At 38.0% G+C, this 26,693-nt stretch overlaps 1 protein-coding gene across 1 annotated transcript in view; it reads left to right on the top strand.

The window, feature by feature from the left end:
* Positions 1–26,323, top strand: part of TMOD3 (tropomodulin 3) — a 61,928-nt gene extending 35,605 nt beyond the window's left edge. The window contains exons 4-10 of the mRNA XM_016224816.2: positions 5,891–6,013; positions 7,322–7,411; positions 10,819–10,949; positions 12,465–12,572; positions 16,297–16,440; positions 17,398–17,542; positions 22,306–26,323. Coding sequence (XP_016080302.1) covers positions 5,891–6,013; positions 7,322–7,411; positions 10,819–10,949; positions 12,465–12,572; positions 16,297–16,440; positions 17,398–17,542; positions 22,306–22,340 — 776 coding nt within the window. The 3' untranslated portion in view covers positions 22,341–26,323. The remainder of the gene's footprint in view (positions 1–5,890; positions 6,014–7,321; positions 7,412–10,818; positions 10,950–12,464; positions 12,573–16,296; positions 16,441–17,397; positions 17,543–22,305) is intronic.
* Positions 26,324–26,693: the final 370 nt, after the last annotated feature.

The following is a 26,693-nucleotide window of genomic DNA, read 5'->3' as shown; positions in this document are numbered from 1 at the left end:
TCTACAAGTAGAATTGCTGGGTAACATGGTAATTATGTTTAACAATTTAAAGAACTGTGGATCTGTTTTCCATAGTAGCTGCACCATTTTATATTCCCACCAGCAGTGTATTAGGGTTCTAGTTATTTCACATCCACACCACACTTGTCTTTCTTTTTTATTATAGCTATGAAGTGATAGTGCATTATGGTTCTGATTTTTATTTCCCTAAGGACTAATGATATTGAGCTTTTTTTTATGTGCCATTAGACTGAATCTTTGGATAAATGTCTCTTCACTTCCTTTTCCTATTTTAAAATTGGTTTGTTTTTTTAGTGATTTGCATCAATCAATATTTGTTTTATTATCAATAAACATTTTTGTATGTATTCTAGATATGTTACTTAAGATACATGATTTGAAAAAATTTTCTATTCTTTACTTTCTTGATGCTACCATTTGTTCCACATAAGTTGTTTGTTTGTTTTTTTCTTTTTAAATATATCTTTATTGATTTCAGAGAGAGGAAAGGAGAGGGAGAGAGAGAGAAGCATCAATGACGAGAAAGTCATTGATCAAGCCCGCAACTCGGGCATGTGCCCTGACCAGGGATCGAACCCTGATCGCCTGGATCATAGGTCGACGCTCAACCGCTGAGCCATGCCCGGCCGGGCTAGTTGTTTTTTTCTAAGAGTGTTACAGTTTAAACTTTTACATTGAGGTCTGTAATCTGTGTTGAAAGGACAATTCTTTCTCAATTGAATTGTCTTGGTACTTGTAGAAATTCGGTTGACCATAAATATGAGTTTATTTCTGGACTCTCAATTATATTTTATTGATCTAAATGTCTTTCCTTATGCACCATACACTAGCTTGATTACAGTAGCTTTATTAAGTTTTGAAATTGAGAACTATGAGTTCTTCAGCTTTGTTCTTTTTCAAGATTGTTTGGCTATTCTGGATACCTTGGATTTCTACATGAATTTCAGCATCGCCTTGCCACTATATGCAAAAGTCAGCTAAGAATTGTTAAGGGTTTGTTTGAGCCTATCAGTCAATTTGGGGAGTGCCCCTTAGATTTTGTATTCTTAGTACTAAACTTAAGGTCTGCCTATTTTTTCCTTTACAAAAGTAATTACCTTGACTTTTTTTTTTTAATATATCTTTATTGATTTCAGAGAGAGGAAGGGAGAGGGAGAAAGAGAGAAACATCAATGATGAGAGAGTCATTGATCGGCTGCCTCCTGCACGCCCCCACCGGGGATCGAGCCCTCAACCTGGGCATGTGCCCTGACCGGGAATCGAACCACGATCTCCTGGATCCTAGGTCAATGCTCAACCGCTGAGCCACGCCCGGCCAGACTATCTTGACTTTTAATTTCCTATAACTAGGTTCTATATGTATACGTTAAGAGGTAATTCTTACACTGTATTAGTCTTAAACTAAACATGAATAAATGTGTAATAATTACTTTTTGTATTGTTAAAACATAATATTGTATAGGCTAACTACTTCCCCAACAAAAATCTCTGTATACAGAGAAATTATAAAAAGGAATGCCAGGAGAGCTCTTTTAGAGCTGTCTAAAAAAAATAGCAAAATTCTGTATCGCAGAAGAATTTCCATAAGCCCTTAGAAATTTTGATTTATTCTTTTTCTGATGAAATTTATTTTGTATTTATAAGTATTAGCAAAAGTTCATGTATGAGGAAAAAATAAATATGAATAATACCTCTATGGAATGTGGATGAGGATTACAAAAATAAACATTTTAGATTTTTATAATGTTTTAGATTCCATTGGTCCCTAGAATAAGACATAGGCAGCCATTTGATAGCTTATGTGGTCTTGTTTAGTAAGTAAATGCCATAATCCAATGGTTCTTGACCTTGGCTGCTGTGCATTAGAACCCCTAGAGAGTTTTTGAAAATCCAGATGTCCCTTACAGCACACCAGGCCTATTAAGTCAAAATCTGGGACTTGGATATCAGAATTTTTAAAGTTCCCTGGGTGAATCTAATGTGCAGCCAGCATTAGAACCACTGCCATAGACATCCAAGAAGTCAGATGAGATCGGGCTCAGGAAAATGTAATTATCCTGAAATGTCAGTTAAACGTATGCCATCTGAATTGTATGCCACTTTACTTATAATACCAACCACTGTGAAAAGTAATAGGGAATTATGGGGATGTAATGATTTGAATTTTCCTTTGTCTGTGAACCAATAATAAAAGATTATTTAATAGTCACCAGAACTCCAAAATTTGGTACTAAGAAGATAATTATGCATACCACCATACAGGTAGGCATCTGTTTGAGGGGAAAAGTCCACTGCTAAAGAGTTAAATTTGAAAGCCACCAGTGTATTGGAAGAAGCACTGGGTAGAGAGTTGGGAATCTGTGTTCTAGTGTTAACTCTGCTGTTTGACTTTGAACCAGGGTATTTAAATTATACTTTGTAAAAGTAGGTAGTTGAGCTGGAGGTGATCACCAAATTATTTATTCAACAAATTGAATTGCCTCCTGTGTGCCAGGGAAGGATGCGGGATAAACAGAACATTTAAAAGCTCACAGTGGACAAACATGCATAATGTGTAAGTGTAGCTATAGTGAAATGTTCAGGGAATTAAGGGAGCACAGAACTTACTTCATCTGGTTCAGTATTGAGACAAGTGCATTCATTCACAAATCCCTTCTTCCCTCTAGCAGACCCATCTCTGAAATACACTGAAAATGCCAGATGCTTACTTTCCTAGCCATCCTTACAGCTGAGGTATGGTCATGTGACCCAGAGCTGGTAAGATCAGAGAAGAAACCTACTGGACAGGTTTCCTTCTAAAAGTTGACAATCGAGAAAGTGTCTTTCTTTCCTTTCTGTTCTGACCTTGTTGCATGAAGACATGATACTTAGTGTTACAAAGGTCATCTTGAGACTGATGGGCTAAGAATAAAGGCCTCCATGCTGGTTTATAGCCAAAGAGAAAAATGAAAAGAGCCTGGATCTTTGATGTCAGGGTTGAGCTGTTGAACATCCACATACCTGTGGACTTTTAAGTGAGATAAAAATACTTACAGTTTGAACCCTTGCTCCTGTAATAGTGATCTGTGTCCACAGTATCAGCATCACCTGGGAGGTTGATTAGAAATGCAGAATCTCAGAGCTCACATCAGACCTCCTGTCAGAATCTACTTTAATAAGATCATCAAGTGAGTAAGATGCACATTAAAGCTTGAGAATTGCCAGTTTAAACCACTTTTAATTGGGTATTCTGTTACATGCAGTTAAAAACATCCTTATACATTGTGGATTGGTCATGTGCCGTTTTTTAGATAAGAAAATACTTGCCCAGAACGACTTCTGATTCAGATGTAGAAAGTTGCAAGAGACTTACTGTCACTATAACAACCAAAACAAGCAGTTTACTCTAAGTAAACATAGTTTTTTGTTGTTTGTTTGTTTTGTTACTCCTCACCCAAGGATATTTTTCCATTGATTTTTAGAGAGAGTGGGGGGCGGGAGAGAGAAACGTCTATGCGAGAGAAACACAGTAATTGGTTGCCTCCTGCACGCGCGCTGACTGGGGCCGGGGATCGAACCTGCACCCTTTGGTAGATGGGCTGACACTCTGACCACTGAGCCACACTGGCCAGGGCCATCACTTCTAAATAAATAATAAATAAATAAATACCTATCAGAGAATTTGAGGACTCCAGAAAGTGACAAGCCCTTCATAAGAGAGGTGATTCATTCTTACTCTCTCCTGACTGAAAAGGAGGAAACCACTGTAGAGAGGAGTAAGGAGCAATCAGCCTAACTTCTGACAAATGTTTAGTGACCATGAAAGGGCTGGCAGGATAGATTAGAATCCAGAGAAACCCTAGACCAGCACTGTCCACTAGCACTTTGTGCAGTGATAGAAATGGTCCGTATTGGTGCTAACCAAATGTGGCTGTCAAGCACTTGAAATGTGGTTATTGTGGCTGAGGAACTGAATTTTTAGTTTGAAATAATTTAAGTAGTCACATGTTGCTAGTGGCTACCACATTGGACAGTGCAGCCCTAGAGACAGAGTGAGACTCACTACCACCCATTCTTTGCTACTCATCTTTATTTAGTGCTAGGGTACCACTCTAACAACAGAGCAGTGAAGCAGAGCTGAGAGAACATTCCTGAGGCATAGGTTTTTGGCTGGGGGATGCCAAGGGAGAGCCAGGAAAGTGGAGAGAAATCCCTTCCAGGCCCTCCCCAACTTCACAAACTATAGAGCAGACAAGACAAGGGTGAGGCTGAAAGATCTGCCAAAGCCCAGAAATCATGGAGTGGGACTGGAAAACAAAGAGAGCGCCCCATCCCCCAGAAAGCTGGCAGCCTGGGCTACACATTGGGAGAAATCTCACACTCCACAGCTCAAGGTAGGCCACTTGGGAGATCTCCAGAACCTCACCAGGGTTCTAATCCCAGGCCTTGCTGAGGAGAAAGTCCTGATCCTGTCCTCAAAATGTTTGAAGCCATTGAGGAACTAAGTCAAACTAATGTTGCAGCAAAGCCCACATTCATCTCAACTGCAGAGTATGTTGAGGGGCATGCTCCTTTCAGTCTCTGCTATACTTTTATACAAAACACCCAGCACACAGTCAAAGACCTTAAGACAGGTGATGCGTAGTCAGGAAAGTAAGCAGTCAGTAGAAAACCCAGAGATGACCCAGATTTTGGTGTTATCAGTCAGGGACTTTAAAATAACTGATGGAAATGCCAAAGAATCTAATGGACAAGGTGCACTACAGGTGTGAAGAGAGGAGGAATTTTGGCAGAGAAACACAAAAAATTTTTTTTAAAAGATCCAAATGGAAATGCTAAAAATAAAAAATATAACATCAGAAATTAAGATCCTTTAGATGAGCTTAGCAGAAAATACCTGACCAACCTTGGCCAGACTCCTGGGAATAGTTTGCATTGTGGAAGGATTCCTTTTTTTATACTAATTGATATTTACCTGAAGAAGTACACAACTCACTGCACTAATTATAAGCCTACAGACATAAGCCTTTTGATAGAGCATTGCATATAGTCATCAGGCCAGATAGTCTCATGTTTCCCTGGCAGTTTCCTAATAGAAAACAAAATAATTGGCACTTCCGTGAAGCCATACATAGGTCTTCCCAGATAGTTTAGTTATCATTTTCACCTGTCTTGAGAGAGAAACTATAGGCAATCTTGCCAATCTAATCCCTGCCATGTGTGAGTACTACATCTTGTTTGGTCAGCTTGTGCTGCAGCTGTATCATCATTTACTATTCCCTTCATAGTTTTAATCTTGTATTGAACATATGGTAATAAAATACCGATTTTTGCATAATAAATACTCTAGGTTTCTAGAATAACTAGTTTCTTGATAGGTAACCTTGTTAGTGTCTGTTGCAATCTGTTGCACCTTAGAGGCACAGCGATCAAAAGTTTCAGACTCCACTCAGGACATGTAGGAATTTCTTTGCAATTAAAACTTGAATTTCTGAAATAATTGCTTTTACCATCCCCGGAGGGACTGTAACAGTTTGTTGCTTAAGAATAAGAAAGTGAAATTTCTTTTAATCTTAGATTAATCTAAAGATTTTTGTGTTTATTTCTTTATTCTTTTATTTTTTGATTCAGTAATTGTAGAGTAACTCATAATTATTCCAAAAAGAGTTTATATTTTCACAGATGGGAAAATTTCTCTTTTTTTAATTTTAGTTTTTCTGGTTACTGGAAACTTACAAATACATATTGAAGATGAAATGAAATTATTGTTTGTCAATCTTGACTTTTTATTTTAGCTTAAATTGCACATACTTTTAATGATTTTTTTGTTAGAATAAAATCATAATGAGTTAATAGCAATAGTAAATTAACAAACCTCTTTATTTTACAGGGAAAATATTTATCCCTAAACAGAAACCTATGCAGTCTTTTACAGAAGAAAAGATCTCTCTTGATCCGGAATTAGAAGAAGCTTTGACAAGTGCTTCTGATACAGAATTGTGTGACCTTGCAGGTATCTCCTAAAGCACATTAATTTGTGAATGAGTGTGGAAGGGAGGGGGATATCAGCACACACCTATTCATTATGCAGATGTTTCCTTTGCCTAGCAGAGTGCTGTTGAATCAGTGACCACATATTTGGCTTTGTTTCTTATACTCTAAATTTGACACAAAGAACTTCATTTTTTAAAATTCTCTCAGTGGTGAAATTTTATGTTAATGAAATTTATTGTATTATTTGACATCTTTTCCCACACTTTGAAAGTCTTTATAAAAATGTTTCATTGGCTGATGCTCAGCTAGAAACTGTCCCGTCTGAGCACTGAGAAAGTGTCACCAGGGTCAACTGCTGTCCCATTTTATCGGAAAGACCCCAAGGTGGATTACTGGAAAGCAGATGAGACAGTTAGCCCTGAGCTATCCTCACCACTTTCCCAGCTTCTCTGGAGTATGTATGGAACACTCCAAACCTCCCTGTTATTTTCATTATTGCTGGTTTCTTATAAGGACCAGTGTCTCCCCCACCTACTTTCACACACACCCATTTTCCTAGATAGAAAAATATGATACATGGGGAGATCTTATTCCCAAGTAACCCCAAGAACTAACATGTTTGAAAAGATCAGTGACGATCCTTTAGGAAGGACCTAGGAAAACAGTCAAGATGTTTGCCACAACCAGAGCAGGTGTCCTGTTTCTGGGGGCGGTGACGATTGATGGATTTGTAAATTCATCAGAGTGGAATGGGCCAGGAACACACTGTAGCTTCTGCCCAGTTTATGCAAAAGACCATCAAAAACAAAAATCAAATTTATTTCTCCTGTTATTTTTGTGGGGGTGCTACTTTAATCTTAAATATAATTCAGTTATACTTTTAGTATTCTGCTCTTAGCTAAAATATGAATGTAATTAATATGAGAGAGAACAAATGTAAAAATAGTGAAGCTTAAGTTGAAAATCTGCCTTCTATTGCATTATGTTGCTGGCAACCTTATTTGACGAATGAACAGCAAAGTAGATTATGTCAGTTTTTTTCTTTGCCACCAGATGGAGCTAAGCGTAGATTTGCATTTAGGATTAGGCTGGCTCCTGCTATGTGTCTGACTTCAGAACTGCGGAGAGAATAATGACATTGATGAGGAGATTGTAGGTGATTTTTAATCACGTTGTCTCCCCTTTTTTGGCTGCAAAATCTATATTTAATTGAGTAGGAAAATGTCCAGAGAATGCTAATACCATTGATAAGAGATTTTTGGTTGCAAAATTCTTTATGTTCAAAACTGATGGAAATAAAAATAACTTTCCTTTTCTCTCTCTGTAGCTATTCTTGGGATGCACAATTTGATAACGAATACACAGTTCTGTAATATAGTGGGAAGTAGTAATGGTGTCGACCAAGAACAGTTTTCAAGTAAGTGTCAAAAAAACCTATTTTTGTTTCTCCATGTATCAACTTCAGTGTATACATATCAAATGTTATGTATATGTACTGGAAACCTAAGATTCCAGCTAGATGGTATGGATATAGAAACCATTGAAAATGGAATATTAAGTATTTTATGCTTAATGTGTCAGCAAATGTAATAGGAACCACTAATGCTACTCAAACTTGGCTTTTGTTGACATTCTTTTTTCAATGTTACTGATTTTTAAGAAGTCTACAACAGTGCTGACAAACTATTAAATCAGATTCAGGAGAAACCACAGAACTATTCGACCCCTAAACCTTTTAGTCTGATACAAAGTATTAAATAGACAAAGCAAAGCTTTTTTAAAAATCCATGTATAGGAGCCCTGGCTGGGTTGCTCAGTTGGTTGGAGCATTGTCCCATACACCAAAAGGTCATGGGTTTGATTCCCAGTCAGGGCACATACCTAGGTTGTGGGTTCAATCCCTAGTTGAGGCGCATGCAGGAAGCAACGAATCAGTGTTTTTTCTCTCTTTCTCTTTCTGTCTCTCCTCCCTTCCCCTCTCTTCCTCTCTTTAAAAAAATCAATTAAAATAAATAAATAAACAGTACCTAAGTGTATAAAGGTAAGAAGTAAAAGTGTCTATTCATAGCTGTCATGCCTTCTACTCCCCACACCCCTAACCCTGTTAACAATTTGGTATATATTCTTCTAGACATTGTACTGTGTTTATATAAACTTATATATATGTATGCATAGTCTTTTGTTTGTTTACAAAAATGGGATCATACTATAGATATTTCTTATAACTTAATTTTTCTTTTTTATTGAATTTATTAGGGTGACATTGGTTAATAAAATAAAACTTTCAAAAATAATACAATTGGCTGATTTTCTGAATGCTAACTGTGTACCATGTTCTGTGCACAGCTCTTTAGTATGAATTGTTCTAATTTAATTCTTACAACAGTTCTATGAAATAGGTATTATATATTATCCTTTATTTGCATGTAAGGGAGCTGAGATTTTAGAATGATTAGCTAACTAACCTGAATGTCACACAAAGTCAGTGGTGAGGATTTTAACCCACGCTATATAGTATATAAATCATTTTGCAACATATCATGTTTCCTGGTTAGTACATACAGAGCTACCACATTCAAACATCTGTATAACACTCCATTTTGTGAATATTCTCTGATTTGGCCATTCCCCCTCTTTTAACTTTTTGTTGTAGAAATGTTTAAGCATGCATAATAGAAGAGAGAATAATATCACCCAACTTCAGCTGTTTTTAGTATCTTCTATGTTTCTGTTAACTGTTATTTATTTTCTAGAAGCTTAACCAGATTCGGGTGCAGTTTTTTTGGTTTTTGGAAGGAATGCTTCCTAGGTGGTGATTGAATCACCTTAGGAAGCATATCAAGTCTGGTCATACCTCTTTGGGGAATGTGTTAAGAGTGATCAGTGGGTTCAAATTTTGGCAGCCTGATCCCTCCATTTAAAGTTCCAGTGAACCTTTCATAATGGTTTCAGCAACCCATTGACTGGATCCATTATTTCATTAGGGAGCAATGCTCTTTAAATCCGCACATTCTGTGGAGTGGGGAAAGAAATCATTTAGTTTTTAGAAAATTTAGAATTGAGGAAGAACTTGTTCAGCTTTGCCCTCAGTGAGGGAGGCTCTTCTCCAGCCCCCTTGATCTATGGTCTTGAAGAAGACTGCCCTGCTTACCCTACATGAGAGGGAGCCCACTCTTTCCTTTTCACAGAGCTCTGTTAGGAAATTCCTCTTCGTATTGAACCAAATCCCATTTCCTGGCAATCTACACCTGTTCTAACCCAGCCTTTTAGAACAACCTGAAATTTTTCTTCTCTATAAGATAAATCAGAAGACAGTGAGCATGCCTTCTTTTAATATATATTAACTTTCAGGGTAAATAGATTGAGATCTTTCAACTGTTCTCAGGAAAATAATGTTCAGACCTTTGTCTAAGTTGATCTCAGGCTGGGGGGGGTGGGGCGGGTGTGTGTGTGTGTGTGTGTGTGTGTGTGTGTGTATGTGTGTGTGTTTTTGAAAAGAACAGCTACTCTCAGAGAATTTACTGGGTGAGTAAGCAATACACCTTGTCTTAAGATAAATTTTGCCTCCTAAAAGCTAGAGAAGGGCAGATGGGAAGAACTAAGCCAGACAGTGACCCTGTCAGTCTTTCCATTTCGGTGGTTTTTAACATTTTGTTGTCTTTTGACTCTTTGAGAATCTAATGCTATAGGTGTTCTTCCCAAAAAATTTATCCATAAAAGTTTGTCTGTTATAGGTATCCATAGACCTCCATACGCACGTCAGAGCAGACATATCTCATTAGAGGGTTTAAGGCTTCTAGATCCTCTTTCACTTTGCATAGTTGTATCCTGGCCGTGTGTGGGGGTATAGTTCATACCGTGAAGGACTGGGGTAGGCGTGAAGGAAGGAAGTAGTTCTTGGAGTTTCTGCGTCAGCAGCTCCTCCGTGTGCTATTACCTCTCTCTGTCATGGGGAGCCATTCCCTGTTCCTACTCTTCTTCCTGACAGAGAGCCCGCCCCCTTTCCCATTGTGTAGTACTCCCCATGGGAAGACGGCCTGTGTACTTCCATCACCTTGTTCTTCTCTTCGAGGCTGTATGTCTTCAAGCCTGTGATTCTTCTGCCTTTTCAGGAATTACTAGCAGATCTCAGAGAAATCATACGAGATGTTAGATTTGATAATATTTGAACTTTATCTTAAACATTGCTAAAAGTAAATGGGATCATTGGCCTGTGTTACCAAATATATTTTAGTAGTAAAGATATCTTGTAACAATAAAGATTTTAAAAAAAGATATCTTGTAAGCCCTGGCTGGTGTGGCCCAGTAGTTAGAATGTCGGCCCATGCACCAAAGGGTCTCGGGTCTAGGGCACGTACCTGGGTTGCAGGTTTAATCCCAGCCCCGGTTGGGGCATGTACACGAGGCAACCAATTGATGTGTGTCTCTCACATTGATGTTTCTCCCTCTCCCCCTCCTTCCCTCCCTTTCACTCTCTCAAAATCAGTGGAAAAAATGTCCTTGGGTAAGGATTAACAACAAAAAGATACCTTGTAATATACCAACAGGCAGTGGAAAAACTCATTTTTGAAGGCTGATATATTGCAAATAAAATGTTGAATTATTTTTAGTATATATTTAGTATATATTTAATAAAATTTTATTTGAGCACTTTGTGTCAACACACAAAGGATGTTTTAGTAATTGTGAGGAAGAAACTTTAAAATTAGTCCTACTGAGTGAGTGAGTGTGTGTGTGTGTGTGATGTGTTACCAAGTTAGTATATGCATCCACTGTAATAGTATCAACCACTGAGACTCTTGCTCTTCTCATTTGTTACTACAGATGTGGTAAAAGGTGAAAAGATCATCCCAGTATTTGATGAGCCACCAAATCCAACCAACGTTGAAGAGAGTTTAAAGAGAATTAAAGAAAATGATGTTCGTCTTGTTGAAGTTAATTTGAATAATATAAAGGTAGGTGTGCTAAGCAAACAAAGTTTTGAGTTGCTGAGTCAGATGGATCTACGATGAGGGCTGGGCAGTTTTGATATAGTACAATTCTACTTAAAGGTAAAGTATTTGCTCTTAACACTGTGGTAACACAGATTCCTCTGTATTTTAAAAATTAAAGTCATATAGTATTTTTCTGACTTGTTTATAAAGATGATGGTATAAAAATGTAAATCCTATTAGACTGTCAGTGTAATTCTCTTTGGCTTTTAAAATGCTGCCTACTTGTAAGAGCATTTAGTCTTCTGGGTTTTGTTTTTTAAATCAGGTTTCTTGAGGTATAATTTATATAAAGTCAAATTCTCTCTTTTTAATATAGAGTTCTGTGAGTTTTGACAAATGCATATAGTTGTACAACCACTAGCACATTTAGATGTCAAACATGTCACACCCCTTTGTGGTCATTCTCTGCCTCCAGCTCTAACCCCTGACAATCACTGATCTGTTTTCTTTCCCTATCATTTTGCCTTTTCCAGAATGTCATATAAATGGAATCACAGTATGTAGCCTTTTGAGTCTAGCATCGTTCAGTTAGCGTAATGCATTTGAGATTCATCCATCTTGGTACTTACATCAGTAGTTTGTTCTGTTTGGATAGAGTACAATTTGTTTATCCATTTATCAGTTGATAGACATATGGGTTGCTTCCAGTTTGGGATGATTATAAATAAAGCCACTGTATACATTCATATGCAGTCATATGTTTTCTGTGAACATGTTTTCATTTCTCTTGAGTATTAAATCTTGATTTATCTTAATTGGGGGTGGAGGGAACATCTGGAAATTATAAGAACCTACGGAATAAGACCTCTGTGCTTCTTTAGTGGGTGTTCCTTCCTGTGAGTGTAGGAAAGAAAGCCTTGGAAAAAGCTAATATCCCTAGTTGATCATTAATTTTACTCATTCTTTAAAAATGTCTTCATATTTCTGTAAATCAACAGTAATGATCTGAAAATAACCAGGCTCGGGGAATTAAAGTCTTGGGACTAAAGGGGGAAATAAATGCCTTCAAGAACTATATCTTCCCACGTTTCAAGTGGCATGGGGTTAATCTCTCTTAATACCTTGCAGTTTAAGGGACTAAGAACAGTATGTCATTTGCCTCAGGAATCACACTCATTAGAGATGGGCTCCCATGTTTTTCTCTTTGCAGAAAATGTATCCACTTTGAATACTTAGGTGTTGCCTTGTAATATGAATAATTACATATAGAGTAGCAAGAGCTGCTTTAACCTGAATGGTAGAGAAATGGTGATAAATACTCTGCTCTAGGTCAGCAGTTTGCAGATGTACCATGATAGAGAAGTCAAATAGATATGGAGGAAGCAGAGTTACTTGTTTTCATTTGTAGGCTGTTGTGTGTTTATATAATTCCTGAGAACATTTTAATGAGAAAAGGTAAATACAAATATTTACTTGATTAATGGACTGAATGCCCTGAAAACTGAAATGTAATGTTTCACATTATTGTCTTTGAAGAATATTCCAATTCCAACACTGAAAGACTTTGCGAAGGCTTTGGAAACCAACACACATGTGAAATGTTTAAGTCTTGCAGCCACACGGAGCAATGACCCAGTTGCTATTGTAAGTAAGCTACCTTTTTTTTTAATTTTTCAATTTCAGTTGACAGTCAATATTATATTAGTTTCAGGTGTACAGCATAGTGGTTAGATACTTATATAACTTACAAAGTGATCCCCCCAATAAGTCTAGGGGGGTATTTTATATAAACACTGTACACTGTGAGAAAGGAATGGCACCATACATAGGTATTACAATATTGTTGACTATATTTTCTATTCTGTACTTTACACCCCCATGACTGTTTTGTAACTACCAATCCGTACTTCTTAATCCCTTCATTTTTTTCTACCTGCACTCCCAGCCCCCTCTCCTGGCAACTGTCAGTCTGTTCTCTCTGTAAGTTAACTATTGGTAATACCGAAATTATAACTACATACCAGGATGTTACAAAGATGGCTAAACTGATTTTTATGAAAACAATTTACTCTTTTTTCAATTGACGTTTAGCTCTCTGTTCGGTAGTACATGATTTACTGCTCTTTTATGTTTATTTTTTCCTATATTTCCTTCCTATAATTTTTTAAAACATAAATGGTGTCATACAACATATGCTGTTCTGCAGTTTATTTTTTACTCAACAGTATGTCGTAAAGATCTTTTCATATCAGTACATAAAGTTCCATACCAGTTTTTTACCATCTGCAGAAGATTCTATTTATGGATCTATATTGTTGGGTTTGTCAAATGCTTTTTCTGTGTCTATCGAGATGATTGTGTGGTTTTTGTTCTTTATTCCGTTAGTGTGGTATACTATCTTGATTAATGTTTGTATATTAAATCAACCTTGCATTCCTAGGTAAATCCCTCTTAATTTTTGTTGTTGTTAACCCTCACCCAAGGATACTTTTTCCATTGATCTTTAGAGAGATGGAAGGGAGAGAGGGACAGGGAGGGGCGCATCAATGTAAGAGAGACACATCAATTGGTTGCCTCCCTCACATGCCCCGACTGGGGCCAGGGATCAAACCTGCAAGCCAGGTACTTGCCCCTGACCGGGAATCAAACCCAAAACCCTTCTGTGCAGTGGCTGATGCTCTAACCACTGACCCACACCCGCCAGGGTGGTAAATCCCTCTTGATCATGGTGTGAACCTTTTTCTTCACTTGGCTTTAAGGACATCACTCCCTTTGAATGTCCTCCCGCCTCACCTGGACATCCCTTCTCTTTTTCCTATGCTGGTTCCTCCTTTTTCTCCCAGCCTCTAAGCATTGGAACAGCCCAGGGCTAGGTCATAGGCCCTCTTCTCTATCTACATGCGTTTTCTCATCTCATTCTATTTCATTGCTATATATTATCTGTATATGCTCATGAATACCAATGTCATCATCTTCAGTTTGTACCTCCTTCCTGACCTCCATATTCTTGTCCAGCTACCTACTTAACAGCTTTATTTGGGTGTCTAATAGACATCTCAAATTTAAGTCCCAAACCAAACTCCTAACTTCCATCCCATCCCTGCTTCTCTCACACTCTTTCCTTTCTCACCAAAAGGCAACTTCATTCTTTCATTTGTTCAAGCCAAAAAGAAATGGCGTCACCCTTGATTTTCCTTTCTCACAGCCTTAATGTATATCCAGCCCAGTATTCAAAATATTTCCAAATTCCAACCATCTCTCACCATTTTCACAACTACTGTCCTTGTATAAGCCACTACCTCCTAATTGAGCTTCCTGCTTCCATCTTACCCACCCCAAAGCCAGCTCTATCTACACAGCATCAAAAGTGATTCTTTTAGCCCTGGCCAGTTTTGCTCAGTGGTTAGAGCATTGGCCCTTGGACTGAAGGGTTGTGGGTTCGCTTACTGGTAGAGGGCACGTACCTGGGTTGCAGGCTCCAGCCCCAGCCCCAGCCCGGGCTCCTGTGGGAGGCAACCAATCAATGTGTCTCTCTCACATCGATGTTTCTCTTTTCTCTCCCTCTCTTCCTTCCCTTCCACTCTTTCTGAAAAATCAGTGGAAAAATGTCCATAAAAAACACACACCCAGAAGTGATTCTTTTAAAACTTAATTATCTCATTCCTATACTCAGAACCTTCCAGAAGCTCCCTATCTCAATTGAGTATAAATCAAAATCTTTTAATGGCCTTATTAGGCCTTACATGAGCAGACCTCATCTCCTTTACTTGCCTTTCCATTCCACTATAGCCATATAGCCTCTTGCTCTTCCTCAAATATGCCACTTGTGCTCCCAACTCAAGGCCTTTGCACTTGTTCCTCTTGCCTAGAACTTTCTCCCTAAAGATATTCCATAGCTTCATTTCATCACTTTGAGTCTTTGCTCAAACGTCACCTTTTAGGGGGAGGCCTTTCCCGACCACCCTGTATAAACTAGCAACCCCACCCCTACCCCTCACACTCCCCGTCTCCCCTACTTTCCCTCTTTTTCTTCCTGTGCCCCTTTTTGCCATCTGATATTACATTTTGCCTATTTATTATCTGGTCCCCCACTAGAATGCAAGTTCCATCAGGCATGTTTTATTTCTGAATCACAGAGTAGTACTTATCAAATAATAAGCCACCAGTAATAATTGAATAAATGTATGTACAAAGGATGAATAAGGGATTTGTTCCAGGTCACATAGCTAGTTGTTGCTAGTAGAAAGGACAAGTGTGTAGATAATTTGTTTTTTCTAGTGTCCCTTTACCCTACCCCCTGCCACCCCCTATTGCCTTTTCTTTAAGTTGACTTTAAGCTGGTCTTCCACATGTTTTCTGGAGTTTGACTTTGTGTTTGACACCTCTAAAGGGCTATTTTATATAAACTCACTCATATTCTAACTTTTCCCTTTCTTCTTACAGGTTTCTGTTAGTGAATTAATTAATATGATGTTTATTAAGCACTGGGTCGAATACCCAGCACTACCATAGACTGTGAGAAAGAAATGGAGGCAGACTGAACACAGAGCATTCCTTGAGGAACTGAATATATAGCTAGCCCCTTCTTCTCTGTAGTCTGTGCCCTTGCAGTTCTAGTTGTCTGTGATCCTTCTTGGCCTTCTGCCTTAGGCATTCCTTTTGGTCTCTGCCTTGGAAATTAGTCCATAATTTACCCTCATTTTGACTTTGCAGTAATCCAACTGCATCAGGACCCAAATAAGAAAAGATGTTCTAGCCCTAGCTGGTTTGGCTCAGTGGTTAGAGTGTCAGCCCTTGGACTGAAGGGTCTCAGGTTTGATTCCAGTCAAGGCACGTCCTTGGATTGCAGGTTCTGGCCCTGGCCCTCAGGGTGGGCGCTGGAGGCAACCAGTCGGTGTGTCTCTCTCACATAGATGTTTCTCTTTCTATCTCTTTCTCCCCCCTTCCCTCCCTTCTACTCTCTCTGAAAATCAATAGAAAAAATATCCTCCAGTGAGGATTAACAAAAAAAAACGAAAGGAAAGATGTTCCAAAGAGAACATTGATGAAGTTAGTCCTACAAAGAAACTGACAGATGTGATGAGGGACATGAGAAAGAGACACAGCAACGGTGTGAATGAACATAATGTAAACGGCAGTGGAAATGTTACCAATAGAGAATTACATGTGACAAAAAATCTAAAGATTGTGATAGGGTACATGTGCGAGGTGGATTACATGTGAGACCTATGAGGGAGGTGTCAAGCTAAAACAATCTAATGAGAAACATTAAGGCAGTTTTGTTGATTAGTATATTTGTTTATAGCATGTACAGTATGAAATAGGTGCTGTCAAATTTTAATTTCCAAATATTTTCTTTAACTTCTAGGCTTTTGCAGATATGCTGAGAGTGAACAAAAATTTGAAGAGCTTAAACATGGAATCCAACTTTATTACAGGAGCCGGAGTTCTAGCACTGATTGATGCTTTAAAAGATAATGAGACCCTGACTGAGCTCAAGATTGACAATCAGGTCAGTGTTCTGCAGCAGGAACTTTGAGGAAGCTACAGTCCACACTACTGTGTAGGTCTTGGAGCTGAGGAGGCGTGTGGGAGGAGCGCTTTCAGAGAGCCATTTGGGAAGGTGATGGCATGGAGGGGGATGAGAGGACATTTTATTCATAGAGTTGTACAAACATCACCACTGTCTAATTTCAGAACATTTTTATCATCTCAAAAAGAAACTCCATACCCTCCAGCAGTCACTCCCTGTTCGCCCCTCCCAGCAGCCCCTGGCAAACACTAATCTACTTTCTGCCCCTGTGCATTTGTGTATTTTGGACAGTTCATATCAATGGAATTGTAGACTGTGGTCTTTTGTGTCTGCCTTTGTTCACTGAGCAAATGTTCTGGAGGTTCACCCATGTTGTAGGATATATGAGTACTTATTCTGTTTTTATGGCTGAATAATATTCTGTTACGTTTGGGTTGTTTCTACCTTTTGAATATTAGAAGTAAAGCTGCTGTGAACATTCATATACAGGTTCCTGTATGAACATGTGTTTTCATTTTTTGTGGGTATGTGCCTAGGAGTGGCATTGCTGGGTCATACGGTAACTCTGTGTTTGACTTTTTGGAGAATGCCAGGTTGCTTTCTGCAGCAACTGCACCATTTTACATTCCTACCAGCGTGTCTGAGGGCCCCATTTTTTCTACATTCTTGCCAACCCTTATTATTTTCTGTCTTTTTTATTCTAGTCATCCTGTGAATATAGAGGGTATCTCATTGTGCTAGTTCACAATTTTTTGATGTCTGTATGATCTATACTGAATTTAAAAATTTTGTTTCTCTCATGTATGTTGTAAGAATTGGGAAAAAATTAAAAGACCAACAGAATCAGCATGTACCTCAATGTCTTAGTCTTGACTTACCTTGAAAAGTATTTTGATCTAGTTTATTAACACTATTCTTTATTTCTGATTATTCCAGAGACAGCAGTTGGGGACGGCTGTAGAATTGGAAATGGCCAAGATGCTTGAGGAAAATACAAATATCCTTAAGTTTGGATATAGATTTACACAGCAGGGACCCAGAACCAGGGCAGCTAATGCTATAACGAAAAATAATGACTTAGGTAAGACAAACAATATCAAATTGAATTTCTGAATTGTGCCATTAAGCTAATGTATTGAGGAAGGTTTTTTTACTTTTAAAGTAAATTTTAACAGAGAGATTACTTGGCCTGTGTTTCTAAACTCTGCATGGTCTTTTTTATACTGAATGGATCAGAGTTCAGTTTAAGTGAGGTTGTAGTGATTATTGGGTTGGTTAGTGGGTATTAAAATCTATTTCCTATGACAATCATATTTCACAGCTTTAAGTGAACCGTTTTCTACAACAATCATTCATACTTCCTATAACATACTTCCTATGTTGCAAACTACATCTACAATAAAAAATACACCAATTGTCTCTCTCAAAGAGCAAGAGGTGAAAATCTCCTATGGGAAACTACAGTCATCAAACACCAGAAAGGGTCTGAACTGATACTTTTCACATGGTCTGGATTAAAGGAATAAAGCATTTTTTCTGCTCTAGGAACCTTTAAAGAATTTTTATTCTCAGCTATAAGTCACCCCTTGGAGCTATTAAAAAAAAAAACTATTTCAATGTTACAGGGAAGTTTTTGTCCTTTTTATCAGAAATTCAATTATTTTATATGATAAAATATAGAACAATTATGGTTTGAATCCAAGTTTTATAGTCAGTGGTATGCCAGTGTTTGCTGTGCTTAACTGGCCTCCCTAACACAGCTGTTAGGGGCAGTTGGCCTTCTCGCTGCACACATCTACGTCATGGTGTCCCATTCTTTCATGATTCTTACTGAACTGTGGCTTTTGCTTGAAATACATTTTCTGGCCAAGGCTGAAGTAAAGAAAATGATGCTTATAATTTTGTTTCTACGTATTTCCAAAAATCAACTCTTCTTTTAAGTTTGGTGTTTGTCATTGAAATATTTTAAAAGATACATTTAGACAGGAATTGAAACTTCCTGCCTGGCCGATGTGGCTCAGTGGTTGAGCATCGACCCATGAACTAAGAGGTCCCCGGTTCGATACCCGGTCAGGGCACACATGCAGGAGGCAGCTGATCGATGTTTCTCTCATTGATGTTTCCATCTCCCTATCCCTCTCCCTTCCTCTCTCTAAAAAATCAATAAAAAACATTTTTCTTTTTTAAAAAAGAAACTTCCTAAAGGAAGTAACATTACAAAGTGATGCAGTCCTTTCAAGCTTCAACCACATTTGAATTTGTATTCTTTAAAGGTTCCTAGAGCAGGAAAAATACTTTATTCCTTTAATCCAGACCACATGAAAAGTATTAGTTCAGACCCTTTCTGGTGTTTGATGACTGTAGTTTCCCATAGGAGATTTTCACCTCTTATTCTTTAAGAGAGACAATTGGTGTATTTTTATTGTAGATGTAGTTTGCAACATCATGGTAATTGGTTTCTATATTTTCCTTCAGGTATTTAATTTTTGCTTTTTAGAATAGTGCTTCTCAAGTCTGACTAAACTTCACAGATAATTGGAGAGTTTCAAGAATATATAGATTATTGGCTCTAAAAAAGTTTTTACTTAGTAATTTAGTTATACTTTATTATAATTGACTATTTTCAAAGACTCCAAGCTTTTTGAGGGCAAGGGCCATGTCTGTCTGTTGAATCCACAACTCTCTTAAAACCATGCCTGACAATAGTAGGCACTTAATAAAGATTTATTAAGTGAATAAAGAAAGAGATAGAATTTGAACCCTGCTCAAAGTTACAATTTTCTGGTAATTTAATAGCCATAAACAAGCCAAAGCCTCCTCTGAAACTACCTTAGCTGTCCCAGGATCCCACCAACGAATTTGTAGCCCAACCGTCTCTGTCACCTGCCTCCCAGCAGGAGGGCGACCCCAGCTGCCATCATGCAGGAGCGCAGCACGGTGAGAGCCCACGGCAGGGACACCAGCCTCTGCAAGGCCTCAGCAGTGGGGCTCTTCTGACGAGCCTGCTCGGGCAGGCGCTTTGCCCAGATTCCTATAAGAAAAGGAGTGAGCGAGGGGGGTTTCTGGCAGATGGAAGGTGAGGGAACAGATACAAACTACTTCTTAGGCTGCTTTATGTTGGCATGGAGCAGTTGGGTATGTCCCTGACCATGTGTGATAGAGGCCTTGCTAAAGCAGTGGTGTGACACGAAGCAGAGCTGAGAGGAAGCAGACAGCCTGCGCTGGTGGCTCTCCTAGACACCTCCCTCTCCCCCCCATGCTGTTCCGTTCTTATCTGAAATGGATTTGCAGACATGAAATCTAGACTAGGTTCTCAGGCATGAAATGAGAATAAGGACATGCCTGGAGGGGAACTGCATGGAGAAAAGCTCGGATTTGGGAGCAGGCGAGTTATTTATGTGCTGAGGACAGCCTGCAAATTTTGAGAACTGTCATAGCACGATGCTGCCCTCAGAATAAACTTTCCTAAGTACTTGCTGCTTGAAGCTAACAATGAAAAAGTGATGTTGGCAGATTCAGAGGGAGTGCAGGGAGAAGACACTAAGATTACATGGTACAGAACTTAGATTTCTTTGGATTTTATGTGGGAGGCATTTGTGAGCCATCATAGGCAACTGAATGCATGATTCAAATGACAGTTCCAAAAAAATTCTTGTTACTTTTCTAGTGATAGGGAGGGTATGAGGTTAATTAGGGCTTACTTACAGTCGACTGATCATGAAATGTTGAGAACTTATATTAGTGGAGTGGGTTTTGGAAAGAAATTGCCAAAGAATTGATAATGGGGCCAAATTTCTAAGCCTCTCACCTCGAGGCTGCACTGAGGAATTGCTGGAAGGTAGAAGTGAGAAAGTCGGAATGGCGCCCGGGCAGGCGCGGCTCAGCGGTTGAGCGTCGACCTAGGATCCAGGTGATCGAGGTTCGATTCCCGGTCAGGGCACATGCCCAGGTTGTGGGCTTGATCAATGACTCTCTCATCATTGATGTTTCTGTCTCTCTCTCTCCCTCTCTTTTCCTCTCTCTGAAATCAATAAAGATATATTTTTTAAAAAAAGAAAGTCGGAATGGCTCTTTGCCGGGTCTTCTGCTGTGTTGTGCTCCCAGTACCCTCAGCTGGATTTGTTTTCAGCCCTATACTTTCATATGTGCCTGTAGGTCAAGGTGGTAAGCCTGAAGACCATGTTTTCTTCCATGCATTCTGATCTGTAGTCTCCAGTGAGAGGTATCAAAGAATAAGAATTGAAACTTGTACAGAATCTCTTGGTCATGTAATTTTTCTTCACCTTGCAAATGGGCTGTATCAGATCTTTGCTGCCTGATTTTGATAACATCTTTCCCTCTCCCATTGTTTTCTTCATCTCAACTATTCATTGAAATAATCCTACCTACTTGCCATTTCTCCAGCTAAGAAGTGTCACAGCTGTAAGAGCAAAGAGGTCATGTGGTACACATGCAATATTTGATTGAACTTGGAGTCTCATATTCCTATCTTTACACCAGCTAACTACATAAATTTTTCCACTGTGTGTGTTTGTTCCACTCTGTCCTGTAGGTCTTGTTTATAACATGTTAATATGCATGTTCTAAAAAAAAATACATCTGAAATGGTCTGTCAGTAACATCCAAACCCTGCTGCAGTTCACAATTTTCTTGGAAATGTTCTACCTTAAATAATTATCTGGTTTGCCTCTCAGACACTTCTATATTTTTCAGAGATCTGTATACATGAAGTAAGTTTGTTTTTGAGGACTGAAGTCTCCACTTGGTTTTTTCCCCTTTAATATTTCAGTAAACACAAACATTTGCTTTATTGACATGGACTAAAATTAGTCAGGGGAGTACTTAATTATCTAAGTATAAAAATGTTCCTGGAAACTTCATACGTTAGTCCTTCTAGTTTTTATTTTCTAGCTAGCACCCAGCCAATGGCTGGACAAGCTTTTATGTGCATCACTTGAATGTCTGGTCTCATTTATTGAAGGCCAATAACAGAAGGCAGCAGTAAGGACAGGAGCCCTCTGTAGCCCGGGCAGGAGGCCGGGCGCACCTCGTGGCTTTTCATTCCTCCGTTAAAGTCAGTTCAAGCTGAACATGAGCAGTTACCTTCCTACTTGTCTCCATAAACAGAAGAGAATATAAAATTAATAGATCATAAATCTAACTTAGAGGAACTTATAGGTAAGAGTACCAAAACCAATAATGCATAATGTAAGTCCTCTCCTTATAAAAGCTAAATTGGCTTTCCTCACCCAGCTGTGACCTTAGTCTAAGATTTTCATTACTTTGCATTTGTTGTTTTGTCAGAGCCCTAAGCCAGTTCATTTTGTGGGAGAAAAGAGAAGGAAAATTTGGAGAGCAGTAGCAAGTCACTTTTAAAAATGAATGACAAAACTGTTTTAAATAAATTGTAGTGCCTGATGAGAAGAGCATGCAAATACTTTTAATGCTTTCTACTCCCAGTTGCGAGAGTTTCATTTCAAAATTTAACACAGTAAATTTGTTAATCATTTTTAATGGAAGTATAGACTTTTTTTAATAAACAGATGGGACAGACACAATGGACTTGAAGGTGGTTGCTGACCATTCTGTTTTAGATTTCTAACAGTGGCTGTGTGAGCACAGGTGAGCTTAGGACATGTAGTTCTCATTTTGAAGCCCCTCAATTCTCAGCAGATAAGTGACAAGGAAAAAGGATGTGAATTTTTTAATGGACATGTGAACTAAAAACAGACATTCTATGTTTGTACACAGTAGCTAGATTTACAGAAACTTGTTTGTAACAAGCAAATTAAGTTTGTGCAAAAGAACAGGGATTCTAACATACTTACTTTATTTTTCTCATAGTTCGCAAGAGACGAGTTGAAGGAGACCACCAGTAAGTCCGCCGTGGTATAACCTTTGGAGGGCTTCGAAAGGGCATCAAGGACTCGTGTTGGTGATATCAGATATAAAATTTTCCTGGGTAGAAGGGAAAAGACTGGAAATCTTTTTTTTTGTAACTACATATATATTTTTTCTAGTTTAAGTTACCAGCTTTAAATTGTAAAATCAATAGTAGGTGATATTTTATATTTTAAAGCATTATTTCTAACTTTCTGCTAAACTGTTTTAATTTAGCTTAATTGAGTGGTTTATGATGGGTCTTGGTTAAAAAAAAATACAATTATAAGAAAGTTTAGGAAGTCACTTATGTAGAATAATATGAACATTTTAAGGACCAATCTCTTTTTTAAATAAAAAAGGGATGTTGCTGATACCAGACTTGCTGTTGCACCTTGTGGGTACAAGGCACTTCAAAGCTTTTGTTATTCCAGGATGTGAAGTTTCTCATGTTTTAGAATACGTGGCAAGAATTTAGCAAGAGTGTGCTTTTGCTTCTGTCAAGAAAGCACGATGCCAGAATTTTAAAACAGGTGACTTAAGATCTAATCATCTGTTTAGAAGTAAAAGCTGGTTTCTAGGAGAGAGAACATGCATTCCAGGTCACTGCACTAGTCTGATGTATCTTAGTAACACCTACCTAAACCTTTAAGAGTATAGTGATGTCTAAGCTCATTACAGTTTTTCATTTTAATAATGTGGACATGATTAAATTTTTGTGAAAGCCCATAGTAAAAAGCACCTGAGTAGGAAAGGTATTTCCTGTAAAAGGCATATAGCCAACTCCTGGTTATATAGGGTAAAAGAAAGAAAGCTGCTGTTTACAGTAAACGTGAAGGTGAAGTCTGAGGAGCATGCAAAATGGTCATTTAAACTGATGGTCACTGTGAAGCAAATTAGAAACTGGCATGCGTGTAAGTCAGTGTTGCACAGTGTAGTGAGGAGTCCCTGTGTGCCATGCAGAATTCCAGAAACGGTATTTAATCATCACTCACTACAAATTTTCCAACCAGTAAGGAAAACTGTCCTTCATAAATCTGATTTTAGTTTCCTTTCATCTTGTACTTTTTGTCCATACTGTATAAAACTAATTTCTCATAACAAAAGTTGTCTTCCTGTTACTCAAAGTATCAGAGTGAACAGTTGAACAGTGTCCTGTGGTGGGAAGAATGACTCCAGACCGCCAGTGTGACAGAGGGTTTGGACCTGTAACCTTGCCCGTTTCAGGGCAGCCTCTGCAGCCCGAGATGGCGGAGTCTTCACAGCTGCAAAAGCAGGGTCAAAGGAATCTGAGCAACCCTGGCCTCGGAAATTCAGGCCCGGCTGCACCATTTACAGGGAGATTTTCCTAAGGGAAGAATCTCATTTCAGAGTAGCAGAGAGGTCTGTTGTTAATTTAAAAAATTTTTTTTTGGTCTGCTCCTTCGGGTTAGGGTGGACAGTTTATCCAATGAGCTAGGCAGCTTCTTATGTACTATGGTAATAAGCCTCTTAACAGAGTGTGTTTGTTTCTTTGCATTAGTATCCAGTGTTTTAAAAGGGCTGAAGATTGACTTTGCACTATTTCCTTTCACTTATAGGCTGCTGATTTTTTTTTAAGTTAGGAAGTGCCGCTCTCCTTTTCATATACATCTTTGGAAATGTACTTGATTTTAGAGACCGCACTGTTGCAGCAGGGTGGGGGCCGGCGTGGAGCAGGGATGTGAGGCTACCGTTACACTGTCAGCAAGGCGGCCTTGCTAGCACTGTCCTGTAAGTCAGTACATTGATTAGTATGTTACCCCTTCCATGAGTTTTTTTAGTTTTTTTTTTAACATAGGTAGGCGAGCTCTTGCCTAAAATTGTATGTCATACTTATGGATAATATCTTTAGTATGAAGAAGTTGAGTGTTTTGCTTGTACCATTCCAGTTCTCAGCTACAATAGTTCATTATATAATTGAGGAAAAAATTTCTTCATAAATAACTTTAAAAGTAAACATTCATCTGACTGAATATGGAAAAATCTTTCAAGAATTGTAATTACAGGGGAGAAAACTGATGTTTACTTTGATCTTTAAAAACCTGGCACCCCTTAACCTTTTAGTAACTTTTGGAATTTCTACATTGCTCTAAAATTTTGTAATAGGTTAGGGTTGATTTTTAAACCAAAGATGCTATGAGACCTTAAGTTTTGTAGTCTGGCTGATTTAAACTTATCTGGTTATCTAATCAAAAAAACATTCTTTGCATTTTTAAATTGCTGTTTTTTAAAAGCTTTAACTTCCCATTTTATAAAATTTTATATTTATATTTGTCCAAAATTTTTCTAGTATGTCAACATGAAATTGTATTTTAAAAAGATTACTAACGTTGATATTATTAAAATGGATTTTGGTGCTATATACTTGTAGCTAGTAGAAGTCTAAAGTGTAGGAGAAATACATTTTCTAAGGGTGCCTGTCATTTAAAAGACCAAATAAACATTTTATGTTTTAAAAATTAGCAATTGTTAGAGATTTCAAGGAGAATTATCTTGATCGTTAAATTGCAAATTTGTGTTATTTTAATGAAGTAACCCACATACTTTATGCATAGGTACACTCTGGAAAAGTTACATGTAAATAGAACTTTGTAAATTGTTTTTCCATTGACAGTAACTGATGTATTTTCATTTAAAAGGGGAATTCCATGGTATTAATGATTATAAAAGAAAAAGTATGTTTTGATAAAATGTTAGTCATGTTCTATTATACATTATATTTAACCCTTGCTGCCATTAAAATAAGATGAAAAGATTCATGAGGTGTCATAAAATCTTATATTTTTGGCCCTGTGTTTCCAGGGCTGCCTCATGTACTCCTTATAAAATCAGGAACCACCATTACCTCCACGCAGATCTGAGGAGCGTGCTTTTTCTGGAGCCCCTAGCAGCTTCTGTTCTCTGCAAGCTCAGTACTGTTCCACTTGGCTCCTTCTTTCGATGCCACTTCACGTTTAAAAAATAATTATTCCCGTTTCATTGAGATATAATTGACATACAACATTGTGTTAGTTTAAGTTATACAACATAACGATTTAGCATATGAATACAGTAAAACATGATCACAGTAAGTTTAGTTAACATCCATCACCTCCCACAGTTAAAAAAATACTTATTCCTTGTGACGGGAACTTTTAATATCTACTCTCAGCAACTTTCATATGTACAATACAGTATTGTTAACTGTAGTCACGTGCTGTCCCTTACCTCCCAGGACTTAGTCATATAACTGGAAGTCTGTACTGTTGACCACCTCGCCCACTTTCTTCATCCCCACCCCTGCCTCTGACAACCACCAGTCTGTTTCTGTGAGTTCAGTTTTTTCCATTCTCACGCAGGTGAGATCACGCAGTATCTGTCTCTGTGTCTGGCTTACTTTACTTAGCATAATTCCCTGAAGGCCACTTCACTTTTGAGTAGTATTAACCGAAGACCTGGCATCCATGAAACTGAACACGGGATGTGCCAGAGCAGCTCCCGCTGCTGCCCTCAGACTAGGGCCCTTTTTAGATTTGTCTGCTTAAGAAGTGTTTAAAAAAAAAAAATGGCACATAAACATATGCTTGCACACACACATTGCATAAAAATCTGTGTAATTTCAAATAAATGCCCACTTTATATTTTTTAGTCTTTTGGATGAATCATATTTTGTTTTAGTTATGTTTAAAAGCTTGAAAACTACCTTGTTACAATGTATCATTCTTTGTCACATCAAATAAGTATTTAAATACATTTTTAATGCTAAAATATCCAAAATGCTGTAGATGTTTTATTTTTTCAATTTTTATAAATACAAATGTGTTAAATTTTATAATGCTGATGTCTAAATATTACAAAACATCATCAACCTGGTTTCTAATCGCACAGTGAAGTGTCTTTTGAAGAACATTTACTATAAGCATTTAGAATTTACCACTTTTTACTGGAAGAAATTTCAATAAAGTTTATCAAATACCCTGTAGCCTTTGACTTTTAAAAAAATCCCTTTAATTTGGATGTTCTAAAAAGTTCATTTCTTGCACACCTCTTCAACAAGCTTATTAATTTCCCTGAATTATTCTGTCCCACTCTGTTAAATATAAAATTGTCCATACCTGAACATTTTTACCCACAAAAATAGAATTTCATATGGTTTAATCTAATGCCATCCATAAAATTGAGCTGACAAATGTGAAGAAACAGGGCCCTGTGAACAGGGCATCCTGGGCCTGACTGGGAGCCAGTCCTGCTAATAAAGCAGAGGTTATCTTTACAATAAAGCAAAGGCATCTCTTATCAGTCACCTATGTCCACCAACCAAAAGAGAAAGCCAGTGAAACATGTAATGGGTT

Source organism: Miniopterus natalensis, chromosome 1, assembly GCF_054644295.1.
Source record: "Miniopterus natalensis isolate mMinNat1 chromosome 1, mMinNat1.hap1, whole genome shotgun sequence".
Taxonomy (NCBI): domain Eukaryota; kingdom Metazoa; phylum Chordata; class Mammalia; order Chiroptera; family Miniopteridae; genus Miniopterus; species Miniopterus natalensis.
This window is presented reverse-complemented; position numbering and strand designations above follow the sequence as displayed.